Here is a 13,327-nt window from a genome sequence, read left to right as displayed (position 1 = left end):
TCTTATACATGTAGTTTTGTGTTTTTTCATTTGTTTAGAATTTTAATTTCCCTTCCTGTGATTTTTTTTTTTTTTGTTCATATTCTTAATTAGTTGGTCTTAATTAGTTGGTCAGCCTTTTGCCTGTCTGTCATGTGACTTGTGTCTTGACTGTAGTTTTTGTGTCTTGACATTGGTGGTTCTTGATGAGATGTTTGCACAGTCCAATAAAATTAGACGTGTGTGTGTATGTGTGTGTGTGTGTGTGTGTGTGTGTGTGTGTGTGTTGCAGCTTGATTTTGTGTCATATGTAAAAAGTTGTTTCCAATACTTAATATAAAAAGATACATGTTTAATACTATTAAAACCAAACATGTTTTTTAAAAAAAAAATCTTGCTTCTCTCTTAAAAAGAAAAAATGGCAAATTCCGTTTGTAGTTAGTTGCTGGCATTTGTGTGGCTCCAAATCTGTAGTTATTATGTAGTGGTACTTAGATGCTCTGTGATAACTTACCTAGTAAAATTTGAGTTGCATTTGGATAGCGAGGTGATTTCTGAAAAGTCCCTTTTTTGTTAGAGAGTTCCATTCTAGCTGGTATAGTCCTCCTCCTGTTTGGATCCAAGTTTTTTGTGTTTGGAGTCACATATACAAAGTAGAAAAGGAACATAACTCCTCTGTTCTTTCCTCGTTTCTATGCCCATTCAAGTTCTTATTCTGGGGTCTTTTTGGATTTGTCCGGTATTTAGATGTTTAGATCCTTAAAGAAAATTAGCTTTTTCTCCAGCTAAATTCATTTCCCATTTATGTACCTTTTCCATAAAATATTTAATAAGGAATGACTACATACTTAGCCCTGTTGTAAGAGAATATGTATGCCTTGCTCTTTAAGGGTCAAGGCAAGGTCACAGACAGTAAGTAACACTGCTACCTTATTAATGCTATTATTAGTAGAAACTGTATTGGTTACTTTTGTTTGTTTGTTTGCAAGTATGCAAGGACAGTAGTTGAGTAAAATAGCCTGAAATTCTAGAAGAAATTCTCAGCTTGTTTCTCTAAGTTGTACATGGTGACTAGGATCCTCAGAACTAGACTTACAAGACAGCTAGTCCATATTTGTATAAGATCCTTGTACACTACACCATCAGCATGGCAAGTTCTTCCCTACTTGTAACAGGTGAAATACATTTTTACTGAGTTATCCTGGCCTTCTAATACTGCCGTATCTTACAGGAAAAAACTTATTTAATCAAACATGTGACTCATTTGCCCCTTTATTTTTATTTTTTTTAATACAGGGTCTCACTATATAGCCCTGTTGCCTATCTGGAATTTGCTATGTAGACCAGGCTAGCCTCCCATTGGGGGTGTGCTCTACTTGACTTGAGTTTACTTTGTTGGGTATGGTGGCTCAATCTGCAGCCACAACTACTCAGGATAGGTACTGCGACAGAAAGATTTCTTGAGCCTGCAGTTCAGTGTCACTCTGGCAGCATAGAAAAGAGAATTTGTCTTCAGGAGGAAAAAAAAAGTACTCTTGTAAGTCACCTTGAATAAAGCACATGTAAACAAAATGACCGTTATTTACAAGTTACAAATGTTGTATTTGGATTTTCAAGCATCTACTCTGCATGGTGATACATACAATGTGGAAAGCATCACAGTAATATGACACTAGAAATGGGGATTTCTGTTCAGCATTTATAAAAATGGATTATAAGACATCAGGGTAACAGATTTCATCCTACATGGTCTTCTAAATTAAATCTTAGTAGTTACCCTTTCTCCCTCTCTTTAGAATTAGTGAGCAACTATTTGTCAAAAGAAAACCTAAAAGATAGAGCCTATGTAGTATTCCTTCTCAATTTGAATTTGGATTTCTGGCTTCTATTAAACAAATATTTATGATTGAGGAAGTGCAGGACCATGGAAAGAAAGGGCTTTTGTACAGTATATATGTGGACAAGGTTGTCCTCCCAGTGGAAGTATGAGGCTTCTCAGACCTGTTCAGAAATGGACTCTTCTAAGTTGATGCTTTACTTAATGTTTTCATTACTAGGTATTAAACCCAATATGCATTAAGAAAGGATATTACCATTGAGCTGTGTCCCTAGACTAGATTTTCAAACATGAAAATACTAGCTTTAGGATTCTGGAGTTCTCAAATGATTTTTGTTTTTGTTTGTTGAATGTGTGTGTCCATCTGGGTTTTGTTTTCAAGATAGCTGCTCTTTGTAGCTCAGGCACTGACCTCAAACAACCAGCCTGCCCTCCCAGATTTCCCAGGACTGGGATTACAGACATATGCCAGTATACCCAACTCACTTATTTTTATTTTTTTTAAATCATTTGAAAAATAGTAGCATTCATAATGATTATGTTTTTATTACTTTTTATCCTTAATTATTTGCTGTAATAAACAACAGTATCCAGAGTTCAAACCTCTATTAGACATCTAGTTGGTGAGTAGAGGGGAACACATGCTCTTTACATATCATCTGGCCTATTCAGTTTTTAGCAGTTATAAAAATGAGTATTTCATGATGTTTAGGGTAGTAATAAAGACCAAAGTCATTATATTTTATGTATTTACAAAATTCATCTATTACTTCTGATGAAAATATTAAATATGGCTTTTGTAAATTAGTGCATGTGTGCTTACATGTCATGGTGCTTGTGGAGGTCAGGGAATACCTTTCAGGGGTTAGCTCTCTCCTGCCATGTGGCTCCCACTGATGGAACTCAGGTCATCAGGCTTGGCAGCCAGTGCCTTCACCCACTGACCACCTTGCCCACTCTCTAGATAATACCTTGTAAAAGTAAGAAAAAGATTGATGGAAGAAAATAACACATGAGCAATATTGCTTTAATCCATTATTTTTTCAGGCTCATGAGAGGCTTGAAGATTCAAAATTAGAAGCTGTCAGTGACAATAACTTGGAATTAGTAAATGAAATTCTTGAAGACATCAGTCCTCTAATAAGTGTGGATGAAAATGTGGCAGAACTGGTTGGAATACTCAAGGAACCTCACTTCCAGGTAACTGTGCCTGTCCTCCTCCCATAGCTTTCTCCCTCCTCATTAAAGTAATTTAGTATTGTGTAGGGCCTGTTTTAGAAGTTTGTTAAGTCCTAGACTAGGTAGGTATTCTAATATCCCAATGGTAAAGAAACATAAACAGGCATATATACATCACAGAATGTTCAGCGTCTGTCACAGAAAGAAATAACCTTGGCTTTTCCTTGACCATCAGACCAGGTCCTAGGAATAATTCTCCTCACTTTGACAGTGTTGTTGCCACTGTCTTTTGTTTGTCGGTTTGTTTGTTTAGCACTTTTGTTTCTTTATTGTTGGGTGAGGGGCATGAGCCATGGCGATGTAGAGAGATCATAAGACACTCTGTGGGCGTCCGTACTCTCCTCTTACCATGTGGATCCCTGAGATGTGGTCAGGGTTGGTGCAGGAGCCTTTACCCTCTAAACAATCTTGATGCCCATTTTTTCCTTTATTAGTACCACTGTTTTTCTCATTCCTCCTTTAGCCTAATTTGGACCATTTTTAGTATTGCTACAGTATCAGGGTAAATTCAATGATACCCATGATGAAAAGATGACGGACGTTTGTCTAAGGATGGAAAATGTTATGTAGCATACTTTTTCCACATAGATTTAAAAAAAAAAAAAAAGAAAAAAAAAAAGGCCCACACATAAGTTAAACAGTTTTACAAAGAAAAATTTCACTTTAGAACAGAAATGATGGGAAATTTTTATATTAAACCCGTAATAGTTAAGAATGTATGGTAGTGGAGACTATTAGGGAAGTTACAAATAATTAAGAACCTCAGAAATAACATTCAGCCAGGTATGGCCACTTGTTCTGTGACAGACATTGCATTTTAGTAGGGGGATGAAACGATAGGATAAAAGAAGAACGTGTCACTGTTTTTCCTGCAATCTTTACCCTCGAAATTAGATAACACTCCTTTGCTTTTTTAAGACACCGTTTATGAGGGGAAGGCTATGTGATTGAGTTTATGCAAGGCAGTATAAAGTATTTGAATTTTATCTTGATGGCCGTGGAGAATCTTGGGGCCAGGGTTATGCATGTATGTGTATATACGTGTATATACACATACATATACATATATACATATACATACATACATATATATATATATATATGAATTTACAACGCATATCTATGGGATTCCCATTTTCCTTTTTACTGTGGTGTTTACTTGCAAAGACCAAGCTATTGCCTTCATTGTCCCATTTCCTGAGTTTATCTGGTTGATTTTCTGATTTTTTTTTTTCCAAGACAGGGTTTCTCTATAGCTGTCCTGGAACTCGCTCTGTAGACCAGGCTGACCTCCAACTCACAGAGATACACCTGCCTCTGCCTCCCTGGTGCTGGGGTTAAAGGCATGTGCCACCACCGCCTGGCCTGATGTGTTATTTCTTATTGAAGTTCTAATTAAAGGGTTGATGATTCACTTCTCAAGTGCACTACTTTAAGCTTGAATGCATCTTAAATAATGATGCAAAATGAGTTGACTGTATCAGAAAATGTAGAATACCTAGTTCCCTACCAGTGTCGGCACTGAAATTGGTTCCTTGTTTAAGGGCTATGATAGTCTAATCCTTCTCTCCACTGGGAGGTAATCTAGTGTGTTGTTAGTTTTAAATTATATGGTTACTTTTTTATTTGAGAGTGTATTAATTGCTCCTTTTTTGGGGATAGAGTCTGGTTACATAGCACAAGCTGGCCTCTTACTCACCATTTATCTCTCCTACATTGGCCTCCAGAGTACAAGCATTATAAGAATGTTTCACCACACCAGGCTAACATCATACAGGAGTTATTCCTAATAACCACTTACCTCTAGATAAACACAAATTAATAACCCTTGCCTAAATCAATATTTTCATTCTTTGTATGTGAGGTGGCATTCTTCCATAAATCCAGAGTTTATCTTCAGCTGACCTATTGCCCTGTAACATTTCCACCTGGAAAGAGAACAAAATGATGGGTCCTATTCCTTAACAATTTTTCAAGTAAAAGTTGTTGAAAACATCAGCTTCAAATGATAACAAATGATGCTTTCTAGCCCTTTTATTTCCTAAATAGCTTGGTGTGTCTAAGATTTTTTTTTCCCCCCTAAATGTGGAGTTTCAATTCTCTATAATAGTTAACTCTTTTTGGCACTCAAATTATCCTGACTTTAACCAGGGGTGAGCAGCCTTTTAGTACATGAATCTGGAACACATGAGAATTCTTGACCTGAGAGATAAAATTGTATTAATAGTGTTTCGTGTAGTCACAGGAGTAGAAAGCCCTGCCTCAAAATAGAAGCTCCGGTTAAAGCTTTGAATAACTTCCAACATTATTAGGAAAACCTCTCACATAGAGATTTCTAATTTTTTTACTTTTTTGAAATTTTTATGTGTGAATGTGTATTTGCTTGTGTGCTTCATGTGTGTGCATATATGCAAAGTCTAGTGGTCAAAGTCTGATGTTTTCCTCAGTTACTCTCCACCTTTCCCTCCCTCCCTTCCTTTCTTTTTTGAGACAGTTTATCACTGGACATGGAGCTTACCATTTGGCCAGCAAGACCCAGAGATACTCTTGTTTTCACTTCACAGAGCTAGGATTGCAGATATTCACCACTGCTCCCAACTTTTATATGTGTACTAGAACTCTGTACATGGTACTTAGGTTTGCGGGGCAAGCACCTTACTGACTGAGCTGACTTCCTGACCTTGTTTTTAAATGTTTTCCTACTACCTTACTAGTGATTTTATAGAATTATCAGGAATTACCAATTAAGCCAGTGCTCAGATTGCTTCTGTCGTGGATATGTTGATGCTTGTTCACCTCTTCTGTTTTGATTGGTTGTGTTTGAACTTGTGTTCTGCAACTCAGACATTTTGTAGCTTAGTGTTATGGCAAGTATTGAATTATAACAACTTCTTTAGGGTAAGGGATTTTTAAAATATTTAGTATACAAAAAAAAATATTCCTAGCCAACTACCTCAGAATCATCTATAATAGCATACACACAATAAAAATAAAAAGCAAAATGAACATTTTATTTGGAACCATTTCTGATTCTTTTATAGACTAAAACCTTAATTGGTAATATGCAATTTCCTATTAATGATAGGAGGGGCTGATAATTATTTTCTTTTTAGCATACCTTTTGTACATGTACAAAGTATATCAACATATTAACATAATGAAATTTATAGTCTTTGTTGCTTGGCCTTTTTTTTTTTTTTTTTTTTTTTTTTGTACCAGATGAATAGAGATTAGTGGTAAGACTGAAGAGGATGCTGATACTGTTGATAGGAAATTTGTTACCTCCTTCTACCAGGCTTAAAAAACTGAGGTTTGGCTTCTAGTGAATGTGATGCTTTAAAAATGAGATTAAACTTTACCAGTCTCTTCAAACGTGTAAACCTAAATATGATATTGTTTGATGTTAGTAAAATAATCTAGTTTTACTTTTCTTTAAAGTAGTATTATGATTTGACATAATTCATACTGGGCATTTAATAATGTGTCCTTAGAGACTTTTAATACTCAACAGTGATAATGAACTAATAAATTATTTTTAGCAACTTGTTCCATCAGTAGCTAATAACCACAGACTGTTTTGACTCCTTACAGTCGCTCCTGGAGGCCCATGATATTGTGGCATCAAAGTGTTACGATTCGCCTCCCTCAAGCCCAGAAATGAATAATTCTTCTCTCAATAATCAGTTACTGCCAGTAGATGCCATCCGTATTCTTGGTATTCACAAAAGAGCTGGAGAGCCATTGGTGAGTAGATGAGTCACTGCCTTCTTAAATATGAAATGTAGTGCAGCCCTGTCTCTGCCCTTGATTTACTGTTGGAACTGTTCTCCTGCTTATTTTATCAGTCTTTGGCCTTTGTATGAGTACACAGCAGATGATCTGTCAATCATGTAGACTATGAAACCTTAAGCTGACTTGAAAGCTATAAATATGACAGTGGGAACAGGAAAACCATTTCATTTCTTCCCAGCCTTTCAGAAATTAACATCTGTTTGCTTACTAATGACAACACCAAAACAAGGAAGAAAGTTGCTGTTAAAATTTGAAGTATAATGGGGCTTTATAAGTAGTGAAGTTAACTATTCTCTTACTTTTTTTTTTTTTTTATTTGTGTAGCAAATAGCTACACACAAATAGCACTGTGGTGTAGCAAATAGCACAAGCTGGGAATCGTTGTTGCTTCCTTAAGCCTCCTTCGTCTATGGAATACAGCTAGATTTCAGGGGAACCCAGGAGCATTGGTGTTCCCTCTGATGTCAAAGTTGCACTTAGTATATTGAAACTTAACAGGAAATACATGGGAAAAGAATTTACATATTTATTCTTACTGAGATAAAATCATTTTTTTTTTTTTTTTTAAATTTCCTACAGGGTGTAACATTTAGAGTTGAAAATAATGATCTGGTAATCGCCCGAATCCTTCATGGAGGAATGATAGATCGACAAGGTCTGCTTCATGTGGGAGATATCATTAAGGAAGTCAATGGCCATGAGGTTGGAAACAATCCAAAGGAATTACAAGAGTTACTGAAAAATATTAGTGGAAGTGTCACCTTAAAAATTTTACCAAGTTATAGAGATACTATTACTCCTCAACAGGTTAGTGATAATTTCCTGAGTGATATCAAGAACACTTCATTTTTTTTTTGTCATTATTCTATTACATTCTATTAGGCAGATGCTTAATTGTTACTCTTTTGCTAAAGAAAGTTTGTGTTGGTAAAGTTTTGAATTTTTTTGTAATACTGTCTTAGTATTATAAAGGAAATAATAAAGACATTTATTTGTGAACATTATGAACCCTGTTGTTTGGGTTGTCTACAGTAGGTGTCAGAAAAGTCATAAAGCCTTTTAATTACTATAGTTGAAAGCATTTTTGATGAAAGCATTTTTTTTTTGATATCTCTTATTTTTCAAACATTATGTTAAGGCCTTTGAGATGGTGTAGTCTAGAATACCTCCATGTTAGTATTCTTGTAAGATATTAAATGACAGACAGTGTCAGATAGATTGGATTAAAGATGATATTGGACAATTGGTTTTTGTCACATTTTATGTCTATTTTAGGTGAAATGTGTAAATAAACAGGAGGGCGTGCTAATGTGCTAATGATAGAGATTATTTCCATCTCTTGTAATGGATGCTCTTGTAATGAGTATGACATAATCCTAGTACTTGAGGTTGAAAACAGAAGGACCCCAAAGTTTGAAATTTAACCTGGGATTCATAGTGAGACCCCTCAAAAAAGAAATGATGGCATTTTGTTTTTGAACTGTTCTTTAGGAGGTAGGATATACTACTTAATCATGACTTTCTTTCACATAGACCTCTGTAAATAATGAACTTTGTATTAGTTTCATTTCTGTTGCTGTGATAAAATACCCAACAAAAAGCTAATTAGTGGAAAGGGGGTTATTTCACCTTACAATTCCATCATGGTAGGGAAGCTGAGGCATGAACTGTCAAATAGCTAGTCCCATTATATCCACAGTCAAGAGCATTGATTAATACATAGTTGCTGACCTGCATCTTTGTGCTCAACTCTATTTCTATTATTACACAGCCCAAGACCTCCTGCCTAGGGAATGTTGCCACCACAATAGGCTGGGTCTTTTTATATCAATTGATTTAAGGTAGTCCCCCACAAGCATGCCTGTAAGCTAATCCAGTACAGATAGTTTCTCGCTGAAATTCTTTTCTCCAGTTAATTGTAGACATGTCAAGTTGTCAGTTAAAACTAACCATATTGCCATATTTTACAAAGAAAACAATCATGAAAAAAAGACACTAGAACTTAGACTATGCCTGTTGTTCTCAGGCTATTTCCCCCCATTTGCATATTTCTATTTGTAACAAAATGAGACCTATTTGAACCTGAATGTGTTGGAAGAATAATAAATAACAAATAATAATAATAATAATAATGATAAATACGGTGACAAGAAAATTATGATTTAGTAAAGTAATAAATGATAACTTGTTGTTTTTATTATATATTAATTATAATGGGAAAATAATATTTTCCTCTGTGGTCCCAACCAGAAGTCTTATAATTAAGTCACCAATGTGCATTAATTACTTTCTCATTCTGTAACAAAATACCTAACAGAAGCACCTGAAGGGGGAACAAGTTTATTTTGGTTCATAGGTTGACAGAATAGTTCATAATGCTGGGAAGATCATGGCAACAGGAGCTTAAGGCAGCTGGTCACATTGTATCCATAGTCAGGAAGCAGATAGAGGTGAATGCTGATTCTCAAGTCACTTTTTCTGTTTTCATTCAGTCCAGGACCCAAGACCCTGGGATAATGCCATTCACATTTACTGTAGACCTTCTCTACTCAGTTAAACCTTTCTAGAAACATCTTAATAGATATTCCCAGAGGTGTGTTTTCTTGGTGTTTCTCAATCCTATCTAGTTGTTGATCATACTGTGTATAATGGACTATTATAAGCAAAAGAGCTCTTTGTTTCCTGTGTAAATTTTGTATTTGGTGAATGGAAAACTGGCTTCAGTACATGGATATTTAGCTTTAGTTTAAGTATAACTTTTTTCCCATTCTATAATTTTTTAGTTTTATTTGGTCTTTAGAACTAGGGAAGAGGATTCAAGTGTGAAGTGGGGAGAATTGGTCATATGAACCCATTTAACAGCCTCTGGCATATCCTACTATGAAAAAGAGCCTCCAACTGCACTCAAATTAGATTACTCCCTCCCTCCCTTTTCCTCCTCCCTCCCTTCCTTCCTTCCTTCCTCTCTCCCTCCCTTCCTTCCTCCCTCCCTTCCTTCCTAACAGAAAGTCATTATATTGAAACAGTAAGTATAAACCAAGACTGTCCTAGACAAACGTTGGGTATCTTAGAGATGCTATGTTTAAGGAGGGGCATTTGCCCTCAGCTGATTTTCTCACTAGTGCATTGGCTCCTTCCCGAAGCTGCTGTGTTCCTTTCTGCAGTCTCAGTTACCCATTGCCAACCACAGTCTAAAAATAGTAACTGGAAAGTTCCTGAAATGAGTCAAACTTTTAAATGTGCATCATTCTCAGCAGTGTGAGGAACTTGCTTCACATGTGTAGTTCCACCCAGAGCCTGATCATCCCTTTGTTCAGAGTACTGTATATAGTACCCTGCACCACCACTAGTAGCTTTCTCAGCAGAACACATGCTGATGTATCAGTGTTTGTATTCAAGTGACTGCTGCCGTGGTGTGTCACAACCTTAAAGCATAAGGGCTATCAATTGAGATAGGCTAACTCAAAAACCTTGGAGTGCTTCCTACTAGGTAATGGCAACAACTTTTAATCTAGCATAAAAACAGAAAGATTCCTATGCTTTAGTTGCTAAGATCTATGGTATGATAGCAGCATACAGCAGATCTTCTGTCCATGAAATTATGAAGAAAAAGAAATATGCTAGTTGACTGTCTCACCTAAAGCAGGAATTTATAGCCACAGTGCTTGTTAAGTGAGTGCATGGTTAATAGTAAGTTATAAAGTGTGCTATAGGTTTAGCATCCATTGCACATGTTGGAATGTATCTTCCATGGAGAAGTGAGGAATCCTGTCTTTGGGACCTATTGTCTGTCTTCTGTAGATTGTTGTTATAGTAGAGGGAAAACAAAAGCTATCAGGCCAGGGTAGTTTTTTTCCTCAAAATATGACAGTAGATCCTCTTGTCTAAAACACTTGAGGTGCTGGCTTATAGTCTAAACTCTTCTATGTAAGAGTAAGGTTTTCCTGCCAGCCTGGGCCCAGAGCAGCGCCAGCCCCAAATAACACACCGAGACTCTGTATTTGATACAATGCTATTGGCCAGGTACTAGTTTCTTATCAGCTAGCTCATTCTTAAGTATTAACCCATTTCTATTAATCTACTTATTTCCACATGGTCTCACCGGAGAGTGGGGCCAGCGTCTGCTCTCTCCAGCCTCTACATGCTGACTCCTCCCTACTACTTCCAGAATCCTCTTGTCTCCTAGTCCCACCGATCTTGCTTTCCTATTGGCCAATAAATAGCGCTTTATTCATTAACCAATAAGAGAAACATATTTACAGAATGACATCTACAATCATTTCTATGACACATGTGATGTATATTTTACAGTGTAAGAACCAGGATAAACTAAAGATATATGACTTGGGTTTCTGGAAGGTATAAATAATTCTGCTTATAAAACCTGTATTAACTTTTACCTCTATGATAAATGGTTTGGGGTGCTATATATTTTAGCTCATGATTTTAGAAAGTTCAGTCCAGGGATACTTGGCTACATTTCTAGGCTGTTGAGCCAGAGCATAATTGTAGAATAGCATGATGAAACAATGTAGTATGGTAGGGCTAAAAACAGAAATAGGAAGGGGCAAGGGCAAAGTATGTCCTTCAAAGTCATGCTTCTTATTGACCTATTTCCTCCACCTAGGCCTCACTTCCTGACTCCCATTCAATGTGAATTAGTACTTATAGTCTACCCACCTCTCAGTGATTGGATCCACCAGATGGAATCCAAGAATTTAACACATGAGATTTTTAGGAGATAAATAAATCATAACAAAGACAAATTGCTCACAATCCTCTTTTGCTTAACCTTTATGACCAGCATGACCTGGACACCAAGAGTATTATAGGAAAATAAATTACAGCTTTATTTCATTCAACAAAATAATAGCAAATCAAAGTTAATTTTCTGTAAAAAAAAAAAAAAAAAAAGATAGTTTGTCCAGGTTGAATTTTTTGAAAGTATGCTAGTATAGAGATCTTATAAGAAAATACACATGTTAACAAATAAAAAATAACCTCAATAGATACGTGATTAAATTTATCTCAGATTCATGTTTCTTTTTTATAAGTACTAATAAAGTAAGAAGAGGAAGGTCCTAACAGTTGGAAGTTTGCCTGTATAGTGAGGACATGACCACTCCAAGTGTGATTGAGAGGAAGGTTTTTATTGCAGATAAGAGGGAGAGAACAGCCTGAGGCGTCGGAAGAGTCCAGAGCAGAAAGAGAAAGTAGTAGACAGAACATGGCTAGCAGACTGACCAGACCAGGAAAGGAGAGGAGGGGGGGGGGGGGTTAGTGAGAGAGGAAGAGAAAAGAGAAAAACAAGAGAGAGGACCAAGAGGATACATGACTGAAATGGGAGGCTTATATAGGGATGAGAAGCTGGGGGATGGAAAACCAAGAGCTGGACCAGTGTAAGATGAAGGGTAAGGTGAGAAGAGATGAGAGGAACCAGTTACTGAGTGAACCTGGAGGCCAGCATGGCCTTGGTATGCCGAAAGGCACCAATGACAGCCACCATTCATCCAAAAGAAATTTGGACCTGACAGCTTCAACATCGGAAGCAGGACTCTTAGTTAGTCTGCCTGCCACCTCAAGACAACCAACTTTATTCCCCCATGAGGTCTCATTTCCACCAAAGTAAAACAGCCCATCATAAATCAGAGGAACTCACCATATTATACACAAGTGTGCATTGGTGAGAGAAGTGTCCTCAAATGATTCCACTATAGCAAATTCTAAAGCTCTAGGTTTCCTTATAGATGTTAGGAATAAGTAGATTCTGATGCTAATGTTTAGTATGTTTGCAAACCAAGGAATAGCAGTCCACTAATGTTCAGACATCTCTGCAACACACACACTTCACCATTCTCAGCCACCCTGGGACAGAGCAGCTGGCAGAAATGCCACCCAGGATCTTAACACAGCTTGGCACTCACAAACTACAGGACCCTGGCCGATGATGGAAAAGCACAACTTGCTGCTGGAGAAGGAGAGTGATCTTGTTCAGAATTTTGATGAGGCCTCAAACAATGAAGCAAACTGAACTGACTCAACTTCAAGAATAAAATAGCACTTATTGAGTGCTTAAGAAAAAAAGCCTTTCGTATGGGATAGAATGAAACGTAAATCCTTAATATCTTTTATCTTTAAATTTCAAAATTCTTGGACACTGAAACTTTTTGTTGATTGTTGCTTAAATCTTTTTTTTTTTTTTTTTTTTTTTTTGCTATTGATTAATCCAGAGAAACCAGAAAGTTAAATCTAAAATAAAGATAAATAAAACTTTTGTCTCAGTAAACTCAGAGAAGTTTAAAGGGGGCAGGGAGAGAAAGGTATCACTAACATTACTTCTTGTCACTGTTTTCTTAAGGATTTGGTAAGCATGGTGTGACAAAATATATAGACAAAGGGGCTCCAAAGGAAGTAGTGAAATTATAAATTTACAATAACATAATTTTTATACTTAGAACCTACCCCCCAAAAAAACTAGAA

At 36.5% G+C, this 13,327-nt stretch overlaps 1 protein-coding gene across 4 annotated transcripts in view; it reads left to right on the top strand.

The window, feature by feature from the left end:
• The window catches only part of Pals2 (protein associated with LIN7 2, MAGUK p55 family member), an 81,101-nt gene that overhangs the window by 47,335 nt on the left and 20,439 nt on the right, over nt 1-13,327 (top strand). For all 4 annotated transcript variants that reach the window (XM_051203168.1, XM_051203165.1, XM_051203167.1 and 1 more), the window contains 3 exons: nt 2,864-3,016; nt 6,647-6,799; nt 7,427-7,654. In XM_051203168.1, the coding sequence (XP_051059125.1) occupies nt 6,713-6,799; nt 7,427-7,654 (315 nt within the window). In that variant the 5' untranslated portion in view covers nt 2,864-3,016; nt 6,647-6,712. The remainder of the gene's footprint in view (nt 1-2,863; nt 3,017-6,646; nt 6,800-7,426; nt 7,655-13,327) is intronic.

This window comes from Phodopus roborovskii, unplaced genomic scaffold (assembly GCF_943737965.1).
Source record: "Phodopus roborovskii unplaced genomic scaffold, PHOROB, whole genome shotgun sequence".
Classification (NCBI taxonomy): domain Eukaryota; kingdom Metazoa; phylum Chordata; class Mammalia; order Rodentia; family Cricetidae; genus Phodopus; species Phodopus roborovskii.
Note: the sequence above shows the minus strand (reverse complement) of the source record. Positions and strands in the feature narration are given on the sequence as shown.